Source organism: Thermothelomyces thermophilus, chromosome 1 (assembly GCF_000226095.1).
Source record: "Thermothelomyces thermophilus ATCC 42464 chromosome 1, complete sequence".
NCBI lineage: Eukaryota > Fungi > Ascomycota > Sordariomycetes > Sordariales > Chaetomiaceae > Thermothelomyces > Thermothelomyces thermophilus.
In genome coordinates this window covers 2,897,521-2,923,004 of record NC_016472.1, presented here as the reverse complement: position 1 = coordinate 2,923,004, position 25,484 = coordinate 2,897,521, and the positions used below count along the sequence as shown (strand labels likewise).

General features: G+C 48.0%; 3 protein-coding genes and 1 non-coding gene across 4 annotated transcripts; 1 reads left to right on the top strand and 3 right to left on the bottom strand.

The window, feature by feature from the left end:
• Positions 1–7,999: 7,999 nt before the first annotated feature.
• On the bottom strand, positions 8,000–9,899 carry MYCTH_91282 (uncharacterized protein; the record flags this gene model as incomplete). The annotated part of the gene is made up of 4 exons (XM_003658980.1): positions 8,000–8,241; positions 8,282–8,465; positions 8,637–8,846; positions 9,717–9,899. 4 exons carry the CDS (start codon positions 9,897–9,899, stop codon positions 8,000–8,002), a joined length of 819 nt encoding a protein of 272 aa, XP_003659028.1.
• A 1,398-nt stretch (positions 9,900–11,297) lies between these two features.
• Positions 11,298–13,152, bottom strand: MYCTH_2136757 (uncharacterized protein; the record flags this gene model as incomplete). Its single annotated transcript, XM_003658979.1, has 3 exons — positions 11,298–12,068; positions 12,366–12,951; positions 13,111–13,152. The coding sequence occupies 3 exons, from the start codon at positions 13,150–13,152 to the stop codon at positions 11,482–11,484; spliced, it is 1,215 nt and encodes a 404-aa protein (XP_003659027.1). The 3' UTR covers positions 11,298–11,481.
• Positions 13,153–17,838: 4,686 nt separating this feature from the next.
• On the bottom strand, positions 17,839–19,499 carry MYCTH_2131805 (uncharacterized protein). Its single transcript, XM_003658978.1, has 3 exons — positions 19,407–19,499; positions 18,481–19,267; positions 17,839–18,402 (listed from the first exon to the last, which is right to left on the bottom strand). Exons 1-3 carry the CDS (start codon positions 19,490–19,492, stop codon positions 18,079–18,081), a joined length of 1,197 nt encoding a protein of 398 aa, XP_003659026.1. The 5' UTR covers positions 19,493–19,499; the 3' UTR covers positions 17,839–18,078.
• Positions 19,500–19,875: 376 nt separating this feature from the next.
• MYCTH_t41 lies at positions 19,876–19,949 on the top strand. Its single transcript has one exon. It is a non-coding gene; the product is annotated as a tRNA-Asn (tRNA).
• The last annotated feature ends 5,535 nt before the right edge of the window (positions 19,950–25,484 follow it).

The following is a 25,484-nucleotide window of genomic DNA, read 5'->3' as shown; positions in this document are numbered from 1 at the left end:
GACGCCTATTCGTTAAGGCTTAATATAGTGTTTTCTATACCTTTGACTCTGCCCTTACGTCGTTTGATTTGGTAGTTTGATCACTATAGAAAAGTACGGTCAATCAGGGAGCGGCTAGTGCCTAGATCTAGGTACACTTCCATTGCTTCGCGATCTATAGGTTTGTAATATACCCTAACGTATAGATAAGTATATCCTAGTGGTAAACCGTGGCGGTCAGGCATACGCCTAGGAGGTACGTCCCTAACTTGGTATGCCTTTGCCGTAATGTCTATAGGTAGCGTGTCTATAGCTTGGTACACGTTTTCTAGCGGCGAAGCAGGTAGATCTAACTACCTATTAGGAGTTCCTACTAGGTAGCGAATGTTACCAGATTTAGCGTTTTCGCATGCCTTTAGATGCCGGAAGAGAGCATTTCGTATCTCTAGAGTAGTATTATAGAAACCATAGGTATGGCGAGCCAAGTCTGTAAGATTAGCTTTGTAGTTACAGATAGAAGGAAGAGGACTAGTTCTATAGCATCGCTTAGTATAAGTATATAGTTCGATATACAAGTTAAAGGATTTATAGCACTTGTAGCAAGTTAGTTATAAGTCTAGAACGAGGTACATAATACTAATGTCGCTACCCGAAGATTTAGATCTAGATTTAGGGGCACTTTTGGCTAACTACGTGTCAGATTGATCCGGCTTGGAGCTATCGCTAGCTTCTTTAGTAAAGTTAGCACGGTCGTGATATTCCTTTTGCTAGTAGTCGTCCTTGCCAAATCTGACCTGCTTTTAGCTACGATTGCCCTACTTATGGCAATCCTAATTATAGCGATCCTAGTCACGGTTATAGTCAAATCTGTAATCGTGATCAAACCGGCAATTATAGTTAAATCTATGGTTACATTCAAATTCGTGGTTACACTAATTATATCTTAGAGGCTTATTATATCTATAGCTAAATTGTTAAGGTCGATTAGCGTTATAGTATATAGGCTTATACGACCCCCTGTTTTTAGCTCTAGGAGACTTTAATTTGCTATTTATGGATATCTTCTTCTATAGATATAGATAGCGGTCAAAAGTAGCCGCTAAAATAATAGATCAAGACTACTTAATATACTATATATAGGTGCTAAGTAAGGAGTGTCGCTAGGAAAAATCTAAATACTACTTAATATAGAGGTCTATAGCTAACTAGACTTAAACTATAACTCCTTACTAGTTATCGTTACGTTCGTTAAGTATATATATTAAGTACGCCTAACAAAGCATCTTCTAAACAAAGAAACTAAGCGCTTGCTCGTCCTTCACGATATCCTTTAAACGTAGACTAGCTTTATTAAACTTACAAGTGGTAGTTATAGCGTTAGGTATAAAGCATTCCTATAGTCGATCTATAATAGCTCGAAGACCTAATTTGCGTAATTATCCATATATAGAGCCGTTTAATTTATTAGTCTACTAAATAATAGCTAGGCTGCCAAGAAGGGTTTAGAAGAAGGATAGAATCTACGTCTTAACGCTGCCATTAAGGTTACTTTCTAGGAAGGTTTCAATACGGTTAGCAAAGCAGTAGACATCGGTAAATACTAGATTCTTACTATTGTTAATAATACCTAAGGAATATAGGTTAGGAAAAGAAGGATCGAACTAGCTAATATCGTCCCTCTTGATCTTAAAGTCTAAGCGACTCTATATACTTATAGTAATATCGTATATAGACTTGTATCCATAATATCTATTGCCATTATCGCTATTATTACTGCCGTTATTACCTTTACCATTGCTACTACTATTGCCAGGGTATAGAGCGCCTTGACGGCATCCTAGATTCCAGTCTCTTAAAGGTTAGCAATAGTTAGATAGGGTGTTATCTTCGTTAGAATCTAAGGGATTAGGATCTCTACCTCTGCTACTACTAGTTACAAAGTATAGGACTTTATATAAAGACTATATACATTTAGGGCGGCCAAGATTATAACAATAGCTAATACTAACGCCCTTAGGAGGTATAGGGAAAGCACTATTATCATATTATATATCTTCCGTAAGATCGCTAACTTATTATACTTCTTCTACTATAATGCTAAGTCTAATAAGATCAAAGGAAGATCGCCGATAACTAGGCAATTAACTATCGTTTTCGCCATCTTGACTATATATTATATCGACTATTTCCTTTATCTATATTGCCATCCGACCAAGTATATTTCTATATTATAACATATATATTTCTAGATCCTTAATACGATCAAATATCGGTTCTATTATAGCTAGAACGTCCTTCTCTAGGCAGCTATAAAGTCGATCTTCGACTCCCTTTAGGTAGTTTATAAAGCTATAATCTATCCTAACAATACTTTTTTCAAGCTACTATAACAATTTATAGATGGCTCCCTTAGTCTTATTAAAAAAGCAATCGGTTCGTTCCTTTAACTAGTTAAATCGAAGATCTATCTTGCTATTTAACTAGCTTATCATTTCCTTATTAGCGCCGAAATTGTCAGGTTTGGCTTGATATAGCTTATAATCGTTAGTAAATCTAAGTAGCGATTCTAGCTCCTATAGAGGATCTTCTTATAGTTAGTCTTTAGGATCTGACACCTATGCTTACGGTATATAAAGCATCTTACCACGCCTCCTTAGGACACTCTTAGCGTAGTCAAATAGTTCCTATCAGGATAGTTTCTTAGAAGGAGAGTTCGAAGGATGAGAAGGTCTAGGAAGGTCCTCTATAGGAAAGGATCCTAGGGTTGACATAAGGTTCGCCTAGCCACTTGTGACGAACCCAACTCAGACTTCTTCTGAAAGGGTCCAGACGGAGGTGGGTGAAGCGGGACAAGCAGGCAGGTCGTCTGAGGGATTCGGTGAAGCCAAAGGGTTCATAACAACACTTAGAGTTGTCTCTCACAGTAATCAGCAATGCTTGGTATGAGTACTGTGATTGTGATTGTTACCACTGGTGAACTCCCAGAGTCCACCATAACGAGTGACTATTTACATGTATATATACTCTTCCTGATCGCTTATAGCCTTCTTCGATCCTGTCTTTGGATCGCCTTTGGTAGCTAGCTATCCTCCGCTATCTTTCCCCTTTTAGCAATTGTTCGCTCGTGGTAGCCTGCGCTCCCTAGCGATCCGTGTCAGCCTCGCTTCGTGTCCTTCTTGATTGGTGGCTCATTCGGCCTGCTGCACCCCACCGGGTCGCGGTATATGGTTAGCTCGTGACACGATGCCCCCTCTTCAGGGCTTTCGACCCGAAAGCTTCTCATGACTTGTTTCAAATACCACCAACATCCCCTTTCTCAATAGGTAACGTCCTTCTTCCGCTAACCTCCTTTCGTCATGGCTGATCGTATTCCCAGGAATCGTCGCGATCTCAAGCGCGAACGACACGCTATTGCGATCAAGATCGAGCGAGAGGGTTACGAAGTCGCCATGCCTTGCGAGCGTTGTTGGAATGCGAAGCCGCGGAAGCGTTGTGTGATGATGGAGGGTTTGAACAAGTGCCAAAATTGTGTTCGCATGGGCAAGAAGTGCAGTGGTCCGAACGTTGCGGATGCCTGTAGGTTCCTCGTAGTTTTCCTTCGTAGTCTTGGGTTGCTAACTGTCTTAGTCCTTTCGAATTTGTCGGAGCAGGAGAAGGTTTCGAAAGAGATTGCCGAGACCGAGGCGCTGCTTGCTCAGACGCTAAGCCGTTTAAGTCGATTGCGTCGTTTATAGCAATCCCTGCGCGATCGTGGTGCCGAAGTTTTTCGTCGTGGCATAGCTCGTCTAGAGGAAGAGGAAGAACCAGATACTCCTCCGCCGATGTCGGAGACACAGACCCTCACGGGTCAGGCTCAGGCGTTGGGTACTTTTGACGTGCTTGATTAGGAGTCGATCGGGTTAGATCCCGGTCCTAATTCTGGCGGGTTCCCCTCTTTTTCTGTCGGGGAATGGGCTTTGGAGCTGGTTCTTGTGGCCGGTCAGGATTCCGCCGGTAGAACTGCTCTAGCTTCTCAGGGCAATTCAGGTTCTTGACTAGTTCCCATAAGTTGTCTTCTGGTCCAAAATCAAGCCATTTGACCAGGTACTGCAGTTCTCCGTTAATAATACGTGAATCCAGAATTTCTTCAACGTCCCATTCTTCTTCCTTGTCCTCTGCTTCGATGTGCGTAGCAACCTTGGCGCTCTTTGGTGCTGGTTCGAGAAGTGAAATATGAAAAACATCCGTCCGTAGTCGCATAGATGACGGTAACGATAGTCGGTAGTTAGATGTCGAAATTTGTTCTTTGATAACGAAGGGTCCGACCTTCTTGAAGTCCAGCTTCGTGCTTGGTCGTTTGGTTCGTAAGTTCCGTGCAATTAAGTAGACTTTGTCTCCCCTCTCTAGGCGAGGTCCCTCGAGCCTGTGTTTGTCGTAGTAGTTCTTCATTCTGGTTCTGACAAACTCGAGTTCCTTTTTGAGCTTTTCATGCAGTACGTGCATTTGTTCCGCTTTGACTGCTGCTCTCGGCACTATGACTTCTGGTCCTTGCCTAAGGTCTGCTTCGTATCCGTAGTTCGCGAAGAACGGTGTGACTTTGGTCGTTTCTGTCGGCGTCGTGTTATAGGCGAGTTGTGCTATTGGTAACAGCATGACCCAGTCGTTTTGCTAGTAGTTGACGTAAGAACGGAGATACTGCTCGACAACTTGGTTCAGTCGCTCCGTTTGTCCGTCAGTCTGTAGGTGATATGCCGTTGACAGCTTACTGTTAACGCCTAATCGTTGCATTAACGCTTGCCAGAACTTCGATACGAATTTGGTGTCTCTGTCGGTGATCCATTCTTGCGGCCAAGCATGCACTGATGCAACTTGCCGATAGATCACGTCTGCTAACTGTTCCGCTGTCCAGGACTCCTTGTAGGGAAAGAAGTATGCCCACTTAGTCAGGCGATCTACTATAGTAAGAATACTGTCGTAGGTCACTCCTATGGCTATATCCTTGGATTCTAGCAGCTTCGTAATAAAGTCCATCGTAACTGAACTCCATGGTTTGTCAGCTATTGGCAGTGGCTGAAGTAGCCCATACGGCTTGTGTCGTGCCGTTTTGCTTCGATTACAGATGTCGCAACTCCGTATAACTTCCTTAACTCGTGCCGTTAACTGTGGAAAGTCGTAGTGTTTCTTGACTTGTGCGACAGTCTTCGTGACTCCTTTATGTCCTCCAAGTTTCGACTCGTAGAGTTCTCGAATCATCCGCAGCTGTTGATCTTTGTCGTAGATGTATGCTTTACCTCGGTACCAGAGTTTCCCATCTTTTTCTTCCACTCCGTCAGGTACCACTGGTCCGGGTGCTACTTAATACTGTGCCTCGTTGATCCTTTCTTCTCGAAAGATTGCGCAACATTCGAGGAACGAGTCGAGTAGATCATCTTCCACGGGTGTCTGCGTCTCGTGATGCAGCGTTCCGTCTGTCCGTTCCTTGAACAACGGTGGTGTCGTTCCCGTTCGTCCTTCCGTGTGATCCGTTCGTCGACTTAAGATGTCCGCTCGTGCGTTCTCTTTGCCCTTCTTGTAGCGGATCTCAAAGTTGAATTCCGCGAGGAATTCTACCCATCGTATTTGTCGTCCGTTGAGTTCCTTTGTCGTCATGAAGTATCGCAAATTCTTGTGATCCGTATATACTTGTACCGGTTCAATCGTGCCGCTGAGGTATAGTCGCCATTCCTTGAAAGCTTCGACAATCGCAAGTAGTTCCTTGTCGTGGATCGGATAATTGAGACGTGGTCCATCGAGCTTCTTTGAAAAGAAGGCTACAGGATGTAGCTTCCCTTGTTCGTCTCGTTGTCCCAATTGTCCTCCGATGGCGTAGTCTGAAGCGTCCGTTTCTACCTCGAATGGCTTCTTAGGGTCTGGTAGTACCAATACTAGGTCTTCGGTAATGGCGTTCCGGATCTGCGTGAATGCTTGCTCGTGTTGTTCTTCCCATTGGAATTCAGCATTCTTCTTGGTGAGTTCGTGCAAAGGTCGTACGATCGCTCCAAAGTTCCTAATAAACATCCGGTAGAAGTTTGCAAATCCGATGAAGCTTCGTATTTCCGTGACTGACGTCGGTCGTGGCCAATTCTTGATAGCTTCAACCTTTGAAGGTTCCATCCGGATTTGTCCTGGGGATATCTCGTATCCCAGAAACACCGTTTTCCTGACGTGGAATTCGCTCTTTCCCTTGTTAACTAATAGCTTGTACGCGTGCAGCGCGTCCAGCACTGCTTTTACGTGCTTCCGGTGTTCGTCCATCGTCTTGGAGAAGATGAGTATATCATCGAGATAACATACCGCAAATTTGTCGAGAAAGGGTCGGATAGCTTGATCAATCAGGGCTTAGAACGTTGCCGGCGCGTTCGTAAGTCCAAATGGCATAACGAGGTACTCGTAGTGGCCATAAGGTGTCCTAAAGGCCGTTTTCCACTCGTCGCCTTCTTTGATCCGTATATGGTTGTAGGCCGATGGCAAGTCAAGACGCGTGAAATATTGGGCTCCTGCTAACTGATCTCGGAGCCGTGAGATCAGCGGTAACAGGTATCGATTTTTCACAGTCTGTTCGTTAAGTTGCCGATAGTCGACGTATAACCATAGCTTTCCGTCTTTCTTGGGCATAAACAGGATTAGGTAGCCTGTTAGCGATGTCGACGGGCGGATATGTCCTCTTCAAAGGTTCTCCTCCAAATATCGCTTAAGTTCTTCGTCCTATGTCTAGCTCGTATAGTAAATCTTGAAGAACTTCAGTCGTGCTCCTTCCTTAAGCTTGATCTCGTGATCCTATGGGCTGTGTTCTGGTAATCCTTCCAGATGCTTCGGTTCGAATGCTAGGTGTCCTTCGTATTCCTTCGGTACTTCCCTAGTCTTGTCTCGTCTCTCGGTTTTCTAGTAGTATGCGAACTTGGTTCCGTCTATAGCGATACTGGCGATTTCTCCTGTCTCAACCCACTACTCCCATTGCAGTGCTCCGCATTCGTCAACGGAGAGAACAGCTATCGGCGATTCAGCTCGTTCCTCCTGTCGCAACGTCGGTATCGTTATACCGCTTCTTCCAGAGTCCGTAGTGGTCTGCCTGCCACTGTCCGTCTCTTGCGGTGGATCCGTAGGACATGCCTTTCTCTGAGCATCGTCCGCTCGCGATCCTTGCGCGCTCCCCATCTCGCTGGTCGAATACAACTCCGTTCGGGGTCGCAGGTGGCCACCATTCTTCCAGCTAATGTCCGGGTCGTAATCTTCATGCCATAGTAACCCCAATATCATGTCTTTGTCGTTACCCATGTCCACGATACTAAATACGACTGCTATAGTCTTCCCTGCCACAGTGATGTCGATCGGTTCGGTCTCCCTGCGTACCTATTGTGTCGGAAATGGCCCTTTGACTATGCTATGCTTCCGCTTCATTCTCCAGGGTATCCGTAGCTGATTTACCAGTGTCGGCGAAATCAGATTCATCTCTGCTCCACTGTCCACTAGTGCGAGCATTTCGTGCTGTTTCCACTATGCTGTTATCCACAGCCGCTTGTCTTGCCGCCGTCGTCCAAAGATTACGGCGATTTCCCATGTTTCTGCCGGGAGGTCTCGGTATAGTAGTCTCTTACGCTAGTTCCTCCTATACTGCGCTACCACTCGCCGCTACGCGGGCGTTAATGGTTTCCGGGCCCCTCGAAGGGCCCTGACCCGTTTCCCAGGTCAGTGCTAACCTCTCCGGTTGTTCGGCTAATAGCAGCTTCGTCGATCGTGCTCATTTCCGTAAGCCATTGAGTGCTTGCGGCTTCCTACCATTAGGTCCGTTCCGCTTTCCATCGTGCGTACCATAGCTTCATCTAAAGCTCCCGAATTCGCAATTTCTTTTCGTCCGCGTAATAGAGGCAATCGTTGCTCTAGCACAAGTCCTATATGTCTCGTCCGGTTCCGCAGTGCCTAGGCCAGGCTCGTCTTGGAACTATCGTGATGCTTTCTAGATCGCGGGCTTCGATCTTCCAGAGCAATTCGGCCGCTCTGTTTCCTACATCGTAGACCCATTCCACAGGGCACAAGCCTCCGTTCCCGTTCTCCTGTCGGGTCGGCCAGTGGTTGTTTTCGAATTTGTCGCGGAAGTGGTATCGGCATTCGTGTGCCACACACTGGAACCAGGGCACTTGCGCATGTGCCTCATGTCGAGGGTACAGTCGCGTGGCGTCGCCCGGGAGGTATTAGAATTCTTTCCCAAATCCTTCCCATTGTACGTGGACCATAGGTACTCCAGTGCTAATATAAGAGTGTTTCTTCCAGTAGCTTTCCCACGTACGTTCGTCTTTTCCGCGGTTCGCGCGCATGAACTGGTATTCGGGGTTCCGTACGTCGTGGCTAAGTTGCTGATCGTCAAAGTGCTCGGCGTAGCTATCGGGCCCATCATATGTCACAGGCTGTTCCCCTTTGATGGTTTCCACGATACGTCGGAGTTCCCTCATTTCGTCCTTCATCTTATCGCTCTACTAGGCGAGTCGAGTCAAGCGCCCATCCCGTTCGCGCAGTTCCGTGTTAAGTCGGAAAACTTCGTTACGGTACCATTCGATTCGTTCCTAGAGGAATAGAGCATTAGGTCCGGGTCTTTCGATTCCTTAGGTGTCGGTTGTCCACGATCCATCCCGCCTCTGCGTAACTGTAAAACCCCACTGCCTCAAGGTTGGGAGAATCGAAATTGGCGGCGTATACTCTCCTGCCATGTCCCATTCGGCAAGACCTGTCTCTAGGTCCACAGTGACCAGTTCGGAGTACGGTGCTTGTTCGTCTTTACCGTTGCCGTCGTGTCCGAGACTGTCCGTGTCACTATCCTTGTCTTCGTAGCTCGTAGCTGCTACTTCGGTGACGTTCTTGGTAGTTTCGTCAATGTCCGCGATTTCTTTTCCAGGGACTGGCTTCCATTCTTTCTTCGGGCTCCGGCATTCTCGCTTATAATGCCCTTTCTTTCCGCAGTTGTAGCAGGTAACATTGGACTTGTCTTTGGTCGCCTTCTTCTGGTCCTGCTTCTACGCTGCGTCTACATCCATGGCTCCGGGGTGCGTCCCGTACGAGGTACTAACGTACGCTCGCTTTTTCTTGTCGTTGGCCTTAACCGTGGTTCCGTTCATTCGACCTCGTTTCTGCTGCTCTCGTGCGTAGAGTCGATCATCGATTCTGATGGCCTGTGCGATGTATTCGTCCAGGGTCTCAGGCCGGTCGTACTTGTATAGCTCGTCCTTGACCTTTTCCTTCAAGCCGTTGTAGAACAGTTGCATCAACGCCTCGTCGTTAAGCTAAGACTTGAGCATGTCCTGTCTGAACTGTACGGCGTAGGAGGCTGCTGACTTGGTCTGTCGAAGATTGGCGAGTCTTTCTTGCGCATGAATCTTCTCGTCTTTATCGCCGAAAACCTTTCGAAGCTCTTCTTTGAAACGGTCGTAAGATCGGAAGACTGCCTGTGTGAACGCGTCTCGGTCGTCTTCGTCTTCCTCAGTGAGGTAGTCGTTCCACGTAGGCTCGAACCATCTGAGTACCTTGCCCTCCAGTCTCGTAGCTGCGTAGAGGACTTTGGCTTTGTCGTCCGGAAACTTGTCGTTATTGAGCCGGAAGTAGGATCGGAGGTTTGTCAGGAATCCTGCGAGATCCTCCTTGGTTCCTCCGTATTTACCAGGTGGTTCGATCTTGATGCGGCTCGCCTTGGCGGTCTCGAGCGCTTCGATTTTGGCGTAGGCCTCGTTAACCAACTTCTGCGAGTACTTTTCGCGATTCTCGAGTTCCTTGATTCGAGCTTGAGCAGCCTTGTCTCTCTGGTCCAACTCCTGGATCCGCTGCTGGAGTTGACCAAGCTGAGTGAGCAGCTGTTCGGCCGTGACGTCGGTAGCCATGTCGATGTCGAGGTCGAAGTCTCCTCCGTTCTGAACCATGACAGAACAAAGGGAGTGGTAACAACGTGTGACGAACCCAACTCAGACTTCTTCTGAAAGGGTCCAGACGGAGGTGGGTGAAGCGGGACAAGCAGGCAGGTCGTCTGAGGGATTCGGTGAAGCCAAAGGGTTCACAACAACACTTAGAGTTGTCTCTCACAGTAATCAGCAATGCTTGGTATGAGTACTGTGATTGTGATTGTTACCACTGGTGAACTCCCAGAGTCCACCATAACGAGTGACTATTTACATGTATATATACTCTTCCTGATCGCTTATGGCCTTCTTCGATCCTGTCTTTGGATCGCCTTTGGTAGCTAGCTATCCTCCGCTATCTTTCCCCTTTTGGCAATTGTTCGCTCGTAGTAGCCTGCGCTCCCTAGCGATCCGTGTCAGCCTCGCTTCGTGTCCTTCTTGATTGGTGGCTCATTCGGCCTGCTGCACCCCACCGGGTCGCGGTATATGGTTGGCTCGTGACACCACTGGTTACCAAGTTACCAGGTTTAGAGAGGTAGATAGAAGACTGCCCTAGTTACTAAGTCACCAGGAACGGAGAGATTTTATAGTAGTTATAATAGAATTACTTAGTTCGGTTACCAAGTTACTAAAACAGAGCATAACTATCACGAAAGTAGTACTAAATGTTCGTTAACACGAAACGAATCTAGTACTAATGGTTTTAGATGGTTAGAGCAGAATTTCCGCTACCATTTGATAAAAGATAGTTTCCAATAGATGGAAGATAGTTCCAATTGATGGAAGAAAGTTGGTAAGTTATAAATAGTTCAAAAGTGCGATGTCTCCTTCCCACGATTGCTGGCCCTGTGGCTCTGTATAAGTAGAGGATAGGAACAAAGAACCCTCCGTTTGCCAGCCTGTTTGCCAGATCCACAGGTCTTATCTTATCCAGCCTTACATGATGGACGCGTCCGTAGACAACGTACTGCATCAGGCCACAACGTACTTTAATGTGCCTTAGCGTGGTGAATCCTATTCTGCCAAAAGCGAATGGGGAGGGGTGTTTTGCCCCATGGGAGGTAGTCGAAAATGCAGTGTTGGCGAAGTCAGGCTTGTTGCTCTGTGCTTTCCTTCTGGTTTTCCTTCTGGTTCTCTTCCTCTTTCTTGGAAAACAAGCTGCCTTCACGAAAACCGCAACAGAATCTACCCTCCCCGATGTTGGCTTGCAGGCTGGGGTACTAGATGGAGAGAAATTGAGTGCTAATGGACTGCAACCAAGATGGCAAATATGATAAACATGTCACGATGATGAAGCCCCCCGTGACTAGAGCACTGAATAGGTCTCGTAGAAACGGTTCGAAGTGTAGATTAATTATCTGATTAACATGATGACAACAACAACAACACAACCCCCCCCCCTTTTTTTTTTCTTTAACCTCTGACATAAGGTGTCATCCATCATTCCTTTTATAATAATAATATAACATGGCCGTTCGTCGTTCGTGATATCGTATGCTGCCTCCACTGGATCCCAGACACTGATCAACTCAGTTTTCAGCGGATCGCAACTGGAACCAAGAAAGAATGAGGAAAAAAAAAAAAAAAAGATCCGCCCTTCCGTACGTCACCGACCCTCCATATTCCACTCGCAGTTCCCCCTGACCTCTACACCGGTCTCCATTGGGGCCACCCTCCTGAAGGCCACTTCCCTCTGCCTCTTCATCTCCTCCATCTCCCACCTCATCCTCTGGATATCCCCCTCCAGAAATTTAATTACTCTATCGGCCTTGGTCAGTACGTCCACCTTGCTCATCCGCCTGTTATTTCGCCCCTTGATGCCTCCACCATCGCCACCACCCCTACCACCAACGCCGGTGGCGAGGGCCCCGGTCTGTTGATCGTCGTTAATATCCCATCCGCCACTGCCGCGGGCAGCGACGGTGGCGTCCCCGCCGGTCCCTCCTCGGGGATCGCCCCGCACGGCCTGGTCGTCGTCGTCGTCGTCGTCGTCGTCGTTGAGAATTCCCTCTGGGAGCGAGTCCAGGAGCGCCTCGAACCGCGCGTGCAGCCGGTGCCGGTAGTGCTGCTCGACCAGGTTGTGGTTGGCGCGCGCCCGCTGGTGCGCGGCCGACTCGCCCGGCCGGGGAGCAGGGGCCGGCCGTTTGACGCGGCGGGTTGCCGTGCGGAGGGTCGGCCCGCAGCCTCTTTCTCCTGCGGCTGCGGTGGCGGCGGCGGCGGGTGAGGATGGTGGCTTCTTCGCCTTGGGTCTCTGTCCCTTTTTTTCTGTCGTGTTCGGCTTTACGCTCGTCTCCGTCGCTTCTACGGTCGGGGGTTAGGGAGCTGTCGCGGGCTGACTTGATCGTTCTGGAGGTTGATGCTCTTGTCGAGAGCGAGATAGGGGCCGCTTGCTCGGTGGATACGCGGGCGGGCACCGAAGGAAGGCCGTACAACGTTCGGCTTGGGTTGGGCGAAGAGCTGGCCCAGGAACGGTGGGTGGGTCGGACGAACGAGTAATAGTGTGTCCAAATGCTGTTGTCTCTGGCAACTCTCCGTTGTCCAGAGTTGTGGTTGGGAGGTGACCGGGCCAAGCGGACCCGACGTTGGGCGGAACTGCATGCGGCAGTGAGGAGACAGTGGGAGCAGCCGAGTACGTGTTGTGCAGGTCCAAGTGGAAGTTGGCATTCCCGACCCAATCTCGGAACCCGACGTCGAACAAGGCGTGTGCTGCCTGAGCTGAGTGGGGTTGATAAAGCAGGTTATGGTTGAGCTCAACGCCCACCGCTTCGCCGACGGTTGGGCTTGGGCTTATTGGACTGACGGGCCAGGCGCCAACGACGCACGAAGTATCATGGTTCGGCCAGTCGGGCGGCGAGGCGACCGGAGCTGTCGGTGCTGGACTCGGCAGTCCATATGGGTGGATGGCCCCTTGTTGCTGTGTCTGGACAAATAAACCCCCAAAGCGCGGCGAGCAAGCCGGTACCGTACCAGTTGTCCACGGGCCAGGTTGACTTGACTCAGGGTTATTACGGCTATGAGCAAGCGGTTGAGCGACGAGGCCGGTGGCCAACATGCTGTCGTGCAGCCCATCGAGTCCCTACGATTAGGTTAGGCTTTCCAGCGACTAGTCGGGACGCCAGCGCGATGGGTGCACTGGAATGGTCAATGGTCGGGCTCCTCCCTGGAGAGAGATAGCCTCTCCTCGGAGATAAGAATAACAAAAGAGAGAAGTAATGAGCACCGCAACCTGGCGTACCTCAGACGACCCGTTTGCAGGCCAGGCGCGATCGTGATCCATCTCTGTCCCTCGCCACCTAAAAGGGCAAAGGGCGTTAAATGGGACCACCTGGTGGATAGGGCTTTCGGGAAGCGAGGGGGGAGGGGAAGGGGGGATAATAGTTGAGATGGTGGTAGAACGATGTTGGATTGGCACTGCGAGGATTTTGGTCACAGCCGTTTCCCGACGCTGAGGAACCGAGGGCCGGAGTCCGGTTTTGAAGACGGCGGGGCGCCGTTGAGGGTTTGAAGGTTCTCAACGGACTGGCGCCCTGCGGTTACTCTACGGTACAAGCCGGCTTCCGCAGTCGAGTTACCCCAATGCCGTCGGGGAATAATTTAGCGTGCTAACGCGACAGGGCGTTGCTTTTCTTTCAACCCTCCTGCCATGTCGGCCTGCGCCTGTAGCGCTACAGACACCAACGTCTCGGGAAGCAGGATCTAGCCGCAGCATGCTGCACTTCCGATCTGCTGCTGAATTCGACCATCTCCTGGGAGGAGCCCATCACAACAAGTGCGTGTACTGTAATAAACATACAAGGTTCCCGTTAGCAGCCAAGCACACGGGCACAGCGTTCCGGTATCTCTGCTGCAACAGGGTAGAGGACGCAATGCAGTGCAATTCAAGCAGATGATCGCACATTGCCATTGGTCTTGAATCAACGGCGACCACCCCACCAATTGAGACCAGCCTCCGCCAGCCTCCCAAAAAGCGCCATGTCGTTGTATTCACGAATTAGCGGCCAGGGATGACGACGGGGATCTCTCCGCCAATCCCAGGCCGGCACTCTGCCTGTTCATGCCCCGGGGGGGGGGGGGGGGTTTGCCCGGTTATAATCGCCCAGAGCGACTTCCTCCGACGCCAGCTTGTTGCTTGAAGATTGCGGCAATCGTACCTACTAGTAACGCTGCAATGTCTGTGCATCATCCTTGTTGATCTGAATAAACTCTTGAAGGACTCTGTTGCCTTTTTAAAGCAAGTGAAGATCGCATTTCTTGGGCCTCACAAGAAATTGCAAGTCCTCGAAATCTGCTGTGACTGCAACGCTCGACGTGGCCACGTTGCTCTGTGTGGAGATGGACGTTGTCTTGTCTCGGCCGCCAGGTTACCGTGGGGAGAACGAGGCTGCCGAGCTCTTCCGGCTGTCTCTGTCTTTAGTTGGCCGTGGGCTTAGTCGACTGCGTATGTAAGGATGTAGGTATGTACGTACTGTAATCCGTACACGTATGTATGTATGTACATACTCCAAGTACGAGATACTGTCCGCACATACTCCGTACATTAGGACATGTCGGTGCTCGGATCTGTTGGCTGGGCAGTCTGCAGGAGAACGCTTCGTGTTGTCCCCTCTTGAGCGCGAGAGGCAGGGGAGGATGATCTTCTCCCTGGCCAGACTGGTCTGGCCCCTTCAGGCAACATAGCCGAATTCCTCTGCAGCAACCTTCCACTTCGCGTCTCAAAGTGCAGGATTGCAGCCGTGGACCGTCCAGTGACATGCTGGACCAGGGAGTCAGGGTAGCCAAGGCCGCACCTGTGCGACGCTGGACTGAGCAGGCTCCGGGCAGTAACACTCAATGATGAATGGCGGGACGGGGTGCTGCCGCGACAAGAGACAGCCACCCGCCGAATCTGTGGATGTACAGTAACACACAACCCTTTCAAAGCGCAAACCGACGAGATGGTGTCGCCTGTGAGCGACACCCGGGGCCAAATGCATGTTGTCCGACCATTCTTTCCTCTTTCAAACTGTGACTACCTGAATCTTGGGGTTCGAGCGACGGTGGCTGTCGGATCCAGAAATCGGGAGGACTTCGGTCCTGGGAGCAAGAGCTGAACTTTTTTTTTTTGTGGAGAGAAGAAGTGATAGGGGCGCCGAGCACTGGTGGTGGGCAGAGACCCAGCAATCGTGCGAATTCGGTAAATGCGCCCTGCAAAAGGAGGTCTTCGAGGAGCTCGGGGAGGGGGAGAGGGGGAGGGGTGGCGTAAGGAGGGAAGATCGATTCATGGGGAGTCTGTTTGATTCTTGGGAGCGACATGCCTGGGCTTTCTAACCGTGAAGCGGCCATTACCGCTGGTTGCCCAAGCAGCCAGTTGGTTGGTGCTGCAGAGTCCCGAATTTGGAACTGAAAGAATTGATTTCCAAGTTTCCAGCAGCAGACCCGGCCACGTCTCTGCCGAAAAGAGAAAGAGCGACGGCAGGGAAGCTCGGAGGGTCACAACAGCGCCAATGGGAACCGCCTTAGGTCCCTGGGAGCAAACAAATGTTCTGCAGAGACCCCTCCTTCCAATCTGTTTTTGGACCCTCCAGCCTCGAAGCTCCATTCCCGTGCCCAGGCTCAATTGAACTAAAACCGGTTAGGTTCGTTCCGGCCCTTCGCGTGCCTGCGAATCTGGCCGAGAACATTTGCCGACTCGAGAATGCCCGATGTTCGCAGGAGCTGAAATGACCGATGCCCATAAACTGAAGGTTTTGTAAGGTCCCCTTGGGAGAATCAAGTTTGACACTGTGTGTGGTGGTGTAATACGGATTACGTGGTAGTCTGTCCCTGCATTCTTCAAACTGGAACCCGGTGGGTTGGGTTGTCTGTTAGCCTAGCGGCAAAGGCGTCTTTGATCCCGAGACATGCAAAGTCCTGAGGGCAAAGAAGATTACTCTGGCATGCACTTGGGTCGCTCTGGCCGCGGCCTAGTGTACGGCCCTTTACGTCCCCGCTGTGGAGCTGGTGAGCTTGCGGCATCCTCGCGCGGGAATGCCGTCGATCCCAGACCACATAGTGTATTCTAGCCCAGAGGCTAATTCAACGTCGGCTCTTGTTATCGCATCCTGCACATACACAGTTTATTATGTTTCATCCACATTTGTCGCTCCGTCATGACGAACATGTCGGCCTTACTCGTAGCACGCTCATTGCCCTACGCTTGTGTAGGACTGCATGTTTCTGCCATCTTGGCGCGTCTGCCAGAACCACGCAGCCTGACAAATTCGCGGAACTTGCCAGCCGCAGCAAATAGGCATCCGTACCGTCTCTCTGGCTCGATCGCACTGCAGGTCGGGCCGCCATGGGCCTGCACCCAAGACGTCCCGAGATCGGGGCTCCCTAACTTATTTGCAACGTCCAGCAGCTTTTTTCGCGAGGGCAGCGTGGTTGATGACCAGTTTCTTCCCGACAACCATTTTTCGTGTCGTCTCCAATCCGCGATAAGGCCTCTCGGGAGCTCCCCACCGCTCTGACCCCAAATATCGCGCTGATCACTCGCCGATCTGACTTGCCTGCCCTTTAGCCCCACTTCCCACGACCATCTTAGATAAGACGCTCGCACTTGCCATCGCGCACTGAAATTTACCAGAGCTCGGTTATATTCTTGCTTTACCCAGGCTAGACCAGTTCAGTCAACGCCATCGACCTCATTTGACGGATATTCATCGCTCCGACTAGTTGAACTCCAGCAGATGTAAAGCCTCGGAGACTATGGGACGAAAGTAGCGGTGACAGAAACTCTTCCATGGAGCCGGGTACGATTCCCGCCCGAAATTTCCGGCAATGCTCTGAGGCCCTGCTTTGGCACTGCTACAACCGAGGCCTCGAAGCAGTTTGACAACACTGAGATGTTCTAATCATGACGCTCTTGTTCCCCGATTCTACGTCAACATTGTTCTTCTGGGAGGTTGAGCCCTACAAAGCATAATTATGGCTCGGGAAGAAAAAAGCGCGACAGACGATATTGGACATTGCATTGTCAGAACCGTCAACAACACGATTTGGAAACGGGAACCCCCTTCCGTCCCCAGCTCCCACCTCCGTCCGAGGTGTAACGCAAGCCTTGTTTGTTCAAGTAACCGAGTCATCAACGCACGACCAATAGTTCCCATAATTACCATCACGACCACTGTGAAAACCTGACAAGAGGAGGAAGGCTGTTTCACATTCGTCTGCCATGGCAATGATACCATGCGCACGCGAGTGACGAGAAGAGAGTTTGACGACCAACTGAATTCAGACAGCACCATTCCAAATAAGAACAGCTTAGTCACAAAGTGCAGGACGTCTTTTGCTCTCTCCCCTTCCGGAAGACCGGAGCTGCCTGTTAGAGCAAGCAGTTGCAAGTTTCCCCATCACCAGTGCTGCCCAGGTGATCTTGTCTGGAAGCATTTACCCTAATCTAGACGCGGCCGCAAAGGTGATGAACCGCCAATGACGGATCAGGGCATAGATGCAAATTCCTTTTCTGTCCCCCCTCCCCCGCCTCCTCCTTCCCTTATTCTCGTGAGGGTAACAAAAGGAAGAGGCAAGAATAATAAGATCTGTTGCAATGACCTTCCCCTAGTTCGTATCATGAGAGGTCCAACATCAACAAGGAAAAAAGGAAGAGAAAAGAAAGAAGAAAAGACGGTACGCTATAGACTCGATCCGAAGCTCCCTTCTGGCACTGCCATTCTCCCTCACCGTCCCGCCCGCCGACCTGCTCGTTCCCGTCCATCGTCCATACAGGAGCGGGCCAATTGGCGCCAAATAGTGTGAAAACGAGAGCATGTGTGTGTGTGTGTGTGTGTGTGAGAGAGAGAGAGAGAGAGAGAGAGAAGTGTGAGGCCGTAAGTAGAGAGAGTATGCGTGTGTGAGGCGATGGTCCGCGTCTTGCGCTGCCATTCACCTCGTCCGATTTATGCACCATGTTGGCGGTCCGGGGCCCGTATGTATGGTCGTGATTGGGAAGCGGCGTCACTCCCGTAGTGTGCGAGAGTGGTATATTAACAACTACAGACCGACTTTTGGCAAGCCGTGTGCCTTTCCGCCCAGCCAACTCCAAAACGATAAGAAAAAGCCAAACCTTCCCAAACACCGACAAAACGTTCGAGGTAAAAACACAATAACAAAACAGAGCAGACTGGGGTCAAAATGACACAGACGTCCTCACTGTGACTTGGAGCAGGGGCTCTGGCGGCAACAGTTAGCCGATCCGGTACGCATCGTATACGATCTCGGCACCCCGCCGGCAGCCACTGCCAACCCAAATGCCCGTGTTCACTTCCTGGTAGCGTTCGTCGCCCGTCTCCAGCTCCATGGTGACGCGAAGCCGGTACCGGTGTGCGGCAACATTATCGGCAGCCACCGGGTCCTGGAGCCGTTCCATGACGTCGCGCTCGCCCGTCAGCCAACCGGTGATCTTGCATATGATCAGGGCCGGGTGCTCATCGCTGGTCTGCATGAGATACCGCGCGTCGATGCGGGTGGCCGTGTCCTTGATGGTTGTCTGAGTATCTTGCCCGCTAGGCTGTAGAGAGAGAGTCGTTGGTTAGTTCCGGCACCGAGACCAGGACCACAAGATAGAGGGGAACGGGGTGTTACTGACCAGAAGAACGCCCTTGCCCCAGGTGCCAGCCCACTGACCACCGACGCACGAGATCCAGCTCTGCCGACCGGCCGGACTAGCACCCACGTTCAGCTTGGGCTTGACCCTGATGCTCATCCTGAAGTCGAGGTCGAGAGCCGGTGCCGGCAGGGCCAGCGAGCTGGCGACATCGTCCTCGTCAAACTGGTGGCGGAGATTATTGGCCGGGATCTTGTCCTTGAGCACGGCCTGGTAACCGGGGCACGTCATCAGGTGCTCTCTTTGCCTCGACGTGTTCTTTGCCCGGACTTGAGAGCAGTAGATGCACCGAGCCGAGAGACATTTGTCGTCTTCCTTGGCCCGGAACTCGACGAAGGCCGCATGGACATCGCGCAGGGGAATCTCGGGAAGGTTGGAAGCCGGCGATGGCTTCGTCTTTTGCTTCTTGGTCGCGGGCGTGCCTTCGGCTCCCAGCGAGGGGCGGGCGTGGCTGGGCGAACCGTTGATGCGGGGATTGGGCATGAAGCTCAGGTTGGTGTGCTCTCCCGCAGCATCCTCATGGCCGTACGGAGGGACAGCAGGCACGGGCGCAACGTGCGGCTGGTGCGAGCCATCATGGGCAGCTGGCGCAGCTGACGGTGGAGCGGGGGCACCATGTCCCTGGGGGCCAGGAGCGGGAGCTACCGTGGCCGATGCCGCTGAAGCCTGGAGTGCGACGTCGGGGTGGGCTTGGAGGTACGGGGCGCACTGAAGGAGGTGCTGCTTTTGACGCGTCGTGTTTTTGGCCCTCACCTGCTGACAGTACATACTGTTCATGACCGTCAGCTATTTCTTTCCTAATCGGGCCATCGGGAGAAACACAGCTCGCGACGCAAGGGCGCGTCTGCTCATTTTCATCGAGAGCCGCAAAGGGCGGCCGATCAGAAATGAGGCACGATTCCACTTACCACTGCACAGACAGGCACTTGTCATCCTGACCGGCGCGAAACTCCACGAATGCCGCGTGGACATCGTCATCTACGCGACGTGGCATGGTGACCGATGATTCCGCTAGTGAAAGATTGGTTGTGTCAAGGTTTCGGGAAAGTTTGGAAATACCGTAAAGTGGAGTGTGCTCACAGTCACGTGGTACGCGCGTTTGGTTTTGGATTACGTAGGGAAGGATGGAATGCACTCAGCCGCCCCCTTTTGAAACGTTTGTGGCGTCATTGCCTAGAGAGCGCTTCTCGGGGCCTCTTCTACATCGGTTTCCCACTGCTGCCCGGAAAGTTCAAGATTCTTCGACCTGTTCGCTGCGTCTCACCTTCAGCGGCCGGCTGCTTTCGAATACGGAAGGAATATTTCACTATCTTTGATCAAATCTATTGCCTTTCGGACTAATAATACTAGAATAAGGAGCAGAACCACAACACGTGATCCTCTGTGGCGCAATTGGTTAGCGCGTCTGACTGTTAATCAGGAGGTTGGAAGTTCGAGCCTTCCCGGAGGAGATTGTCACTGTTTTTAGCACTAAGCGAAAGTGCTTTAAACAACATGTGACGTGTTTTTTTTTTTTTTTTTTGTTATGATCATATCTATGTTCGCTTTGTCTTTCCTCTCTAACAGTAGACAACAACATGGATTTCGGGCCTATTGACTCCTCTGGTCTCAATCCAGCCGGCTCCCGGCCCCACCGGCACTACCGGTAAAGGGGAGACAAGCCCCTGTGGTCTGAACCGCGTTATACACAATGTAATTAATCCGTACTGTCAGTTACTTGTTAACCCGGACTATAGAAGTTAAAGGGGCCAAATAATTAGTTAGTCATGTCTTTTATGTTCCCTGAAAGCTGGCTCTGAGACTCTAGAGTAGGTTTTAACCTATCTGAACTGGTTTCTAGATCTCTTCTCCAAACGATACATAAAAGACGGCGCTACGCGATCTCACGAAACATAGGCACGCAGTTCACCTGTTCTGGCGTCAAGTGCTATCGAGGTTATTAACCTGTAAAAGGAATATCAGAAAAGAATAAGCTGACAATTAGGAACCAGAAACTAACCAATACCATCTCCACATCATGTTACGCGGGGGCTTCCTGTCACATCCATCGTGTCAGAAGCTGTAGAGCTTCTAAGAGTATTAGCCACACATTTGCCACAGCTATATAAGGCTGTTCAACGCTTTAGCCAGTCACTTTGTCTATAAATATCAGTCGTTTTGTCTCCTTTATAGATAGTTTCACAAGGCACTATCTCCTTCGTACAGCCACCCCCTACAGACTGCTTTCAACGCTCCCGAAGCTCCCACTACGTTCGGCAGTTATAAGCCCGGCGCCTTGACTACTCCTCTGCTGACGTATCTTTAATATCAATAGTAGCTTCCTCTATTACGAACTCTCTTACCCTGCTTTAATACGCTTTCGACGATATATCCGTCTATTATGTCCAAGATCCTAGTCGAGACTTCTATATACCTTATAGAACCTAGTTCCTAGAACTTGTAGTATATTAAACTATAGTTATAGGCTGAATTTGCTAGTATATAGGGATTCGTTAACCCTAATGGCGACCACGAGCTAGATCTAGAAGTTCTATAGTGCCTAACCTATAAGCAAGCTAGAGATAACCTTATCTTAGCTTCCTAGGAGCAACTTTAAGAAGGATTATTACCCTCGATATCTATAGATTTAATACCTTCTAATATAGCTATTATAGCTAAATTTGTATAACTATAAGACTTCTTTTATAAAGATATTATGTATACTATAGACGTTAGTAAGCGGATAAGATAGCTATAATGCTAGTTAGTATATACTATAGATCCTAAACTCTATAAAGCTATAAAAGCGTATAGGAAGAAGGATATTAACCTTATTAGAGGGATTATCTAGGTACTTTGCTCTATACTTATACTATCCATTATAATACTTTATATAATAGTTATAGTATAATATATAACTAGTCTTAACGTAGTTAAATGTTTAGGAGTTAATCTATAGCGCTAGATTCGTAACTTTAATGTTGCCTTCTAGTAAGCTATCTAATACGATATCCTAGAAGTATAAAGTATATAAGGACTTTATACCTTTCTTAACGCTATCGCTATACATATCTTACTAACCTAGGTAGCGAACAAGAGGATAGAAATCGAGCTTGCTAATAGCATGGGATAGCCACTTCCGGAGCTTAGTACCCTCGTTACAATGGCCGAGATCCTAATTAACAACGACATGTAACCTAGAGTCTCTCGGAAGTATAGAATCTTCTTGACAACTTATATGCTAATACTTCCTATAGCTTAGAAGAGCGGTAAGGAGAGAGGCAGAGACTTATATGGAGACTCTTATAGTAGTTAGCGGCGTAATATAAGATATCCCTATAAGTATCTAAGACATCTATAGGATCTAGTAGACTGCTATACGCTTAAGTAAGCTGTCTATAGTAACGAGTAACGCTTGTACCTTTCTAATAAGGAGTATAAGAGGATTTGCTAGGAGCTTGATAAGCTAAAGTAGGCTAGACTAAAAAGCTAACTTATCGCTAAGTAGGGGGAGCTATTCTATTCTAGGTAGTTAGGGGCAAGATACCTTAGTTCCCTTAATACGTTAATTATTAGCCCTTAACTACTTAGTAAGCTCTTGACTTACTATAGGACATTTAGTATAATTACTTTATAACGCTATCCTCTTTCGGAAAGCACTTTACTAGACTTATATAATACGACCTACTTAGTTAATGATAAGAAGTTCCTTTTACCTAGGATATTTATTAAGGTAGAAGATCCTAAGTTCGTTAAAGTAGGTATAACGACCTTTCCTATTAGTAGGAGGGGCACTTAGATAATTGAGAACGTTCTAGATAGACTATATAGATTATATACTAAGAGCTTAACGCTTAAGGATATCGCTATTATCGAAGGATTCTATATTAATATTGTCCTAGAAGCTCTATTACTTAAGGTAGGCACTTAGTACTATAGCTTAGATTGCTTACTACGTTTCGGAACATTAGAAAATAACGTTATCCTTTATAAGTTAGAATGTAAATATAATCTTACCTTCCTTAAATATAAGCCACTTTCCTACTATTCGAGCTTCCTAGACTATATCTTAATTAGTAAAGCGGGTATTATGAACATTTATATATCCTCGTAGAATATATTCACTATATATAGTAAAAGGTCTTAGACGTAAGCGTTACCTATTATAAGAGAGGATACTAAGGATCTTTAGTACTTAAGAGCTAGCTACCTCGGACTAGAAACGTTAAAAGTACTTATTAATAATACTAGAAACATCTATATTAAAGGGATAATATATATTAAGTATAAGAGTTATACTCGTACTTATATAAGTAAGGTTATCTCTAGGAAAATACTGCCTAAATAGAAGTTAGCGTACCTATTCTAGCAAGTAGCCTAGGATCTATTTAACCATCCTAAAGCGATTAATAGATTATAATAGCTGCTTATAATTATTAATAAGTATAGTAGGAAGCTCTTCCCTTTCCTCTTAACGATAAAGTCGCTAGACTAGATTATAAGAGTTATCTAGAATTTTGAGAGCTAGGTAAAACACTAATATAGGCTTACTATCTATAAGATTGAGTGGGATAACGATACTACGACGATCAGTTTAGTAAGGTATATACTAATATATTACTAGACTTAGGCCATAGAAAGTGATATTAATCTTAAACTCTTACCTTTATATACCTATAAGCCTAATAGACTAATAGAGCAAGTAAGGCAAGAGCTAATCTTACACTTAATTAAGATGCTTAACGGCGCAAATCTACCTATAAAGCTCTAGTTATATTACAGAAATATGTATATAGGACGCCACCTAAGCCGCCTTCCCTAATAAGCCAATGGGACAGCAGGCACGAACAGACCAATCAGGAAAGGATCACGCTTGACAAAGTGATCTATACACTATAGGATCACTATCACAGCCGTAATCCAGACGACAAAGGATCACTAGATAAAGAGTAATCCTAAGATTATATATACATATAGATAGTCACTCGTTACAATAAACTCTAGGAGTTCACCAGTAATAGTAACTTACAATTACAGTACTTATACCAAGCATCGTTAACTACTATAAGAGATAACTCTAGTGTTATTATAAACCCTTTAGCTTTACCAAATCCCTTAGACAACCTATACACTTGTCCCGCTTAACCTACCTTCGTCTAAACCCTTTCAGAAGAAGTCTAAGTTAGGTTCGTTACACGTTGCTATTACTCCCTTTGTTCTATTATAGTTTAGGACGAAGGTAATTTCGACCTTGATATCGACATAGCTACTAACATTACAGCCGAACAGCTGCTTGCCTAGCTTAGTTAATCCTAACAGCGGATCTAGGAGTTAGACTAGAGAGATAAGGTTGCTTAATGTGACGAACCCAACTCAGACTTCTTCTGAAAGGGTCCAGATGGAGGTAGATTGAGCGTGACAAGCAGGCAGGTCGTCTAAGGGATTCGGTAAAGCCAAAGGGTTCACAACAACACTAGAGTTGTCTCTCACAGTAATCAGCAATACTTGGTATAAGTACTGTAATTATGATTGTTACCACTGGTAAACTCCCAGAGTCCACCATAACAAGTGACTATTTACATGTATATATACTCCTAGGATCACTAGTAGTCGTGGTGATCATTTATACTAGCTTACCTGGCTTATATCGTGAGCTAGTGATCCTCTGTTGGGATCATTTCTTGCCAAGCGTGATCCTGTCCTGATTGGTCTATCATTCCTTCGGCTTGATTGGCCCGTTCGTGCTAGTAGCTTAGGCGGCATCTATATATATATTTCCGTGACACGATACCCTCCCTCTGAGGCTTTTGACCCGAAAGCCCTCTTTTAGGCCGTTTCAAATAGCGCTAACATCCTTTCTATATATGCCTCGTAATTTTTCCCTTTTCCTGTACTACTAGTGACTAATAAGATGGCAGATCGTATTTCTAAATGCCGATCCTCGAAATCCTAATAGTATGCCGCGCTTGCTTCTTTTATTAATTCTTCTGGCGTGGACGTCATACCGTGTTCGTGGTGTTTTAAGCAGAACTTGGCTTGTCATATAGCGTTAGGCTCTTCTCGTTATAGCGAGTACATATATCGGGGTCGTTCTTACGATGGTTCTAATATAGCATCTGCTTATTTATGACCTAGTTTATTACCTTAATGTTTGTAGCTAATTCTTTATAGTAACGAAGATTATATCCGAACAAAAGCGTGTAGAACAAGAAGAGGCCGATGCCGAAGAGGCCCTTTTTGTCCTTCAGACTTAACTTCAGACGGCTATCGGTCGATTAGCTTGTCTTCGTCGCTAGAAACGTTTCTTGAAGGAGCAGGGTTCCGAGTTGTTTTGTCGAGGTATACAGTCTCTAGAGGAAATAGAGGTAGAAGAACGGAGGGTACGGGAGTCCGAAGTACGCGTTATTAGTGATGTACGGTCCTAGGGTGCTAACGTCCTGTTTAACTGGTCTTCTTTAGGCCTAGATTTGTCAGAGGCCGACTTAGCCGTTTTGTCTAAGCTAGTGCCTATAGTCGATCCGGGTTCTGCTAGTAGAACTATTCCAGTTTCTTAGGGTAGTTTAAGTTCTTAACTAGTTCCTATAAGTTATCTTCTAATCCAAAATCAAGCTATTTAACTAGGTATTGTAGTTCCCTATTAATAATACATAAATCTAGAATTTCTTTGACGTCCTATTCTTCTTCCTTGTCTTCTGCTTCGATATACGTAGCAACCTTGGCGTTTTTTGGTGCTAGTTCGAGGAGTGAAATATAAAAAACATCTATCTGTAGTCGTATAGATGACGGTAACGATAGTCGGTAGTTAGATGTCGAAATTCGTTCTTTGATAATAAAGGGTCCGACCTTCTTAAAGTCTAGCTTTGCACTTAGTCGTTTAGTTTGTAAGTTTTGTACGATTAGGTAGACTTTGTCTCCCCTCTCTAGGCAAGGTCCCTCAAGCCTATATTTATTATAGTAATTCTTTATTCTGGTTTTGACAAACTCGAGTTCTTTTTTAAGCTTTTTAT

Bases quoted from the DNA above. Each gene is read 5' to 3' on its own strand.
- MYCTH_2131805 (XM_003658978.1), bottom strand. From the start codon at position 19,492: ATGCCACGTCGCGTAGATGACGATGTCCACGCGGCATTCGTGGAGTTT. The intron at 19,268-19,406 runs GTAAGTGGAATC...GGTCATGAACAG, and splicing joins AAGTGCCTGTCTGTGCAGTG to TATGTACTGTCAGCAGGTGA. The intron at 18,403-18,480 runs GTCAGTAACACC...CTCTCTCTACAG, and splicing joins GGGGCAAGGGCGTTCTTCTG to CCTAGCGGGCAAGATACTCA.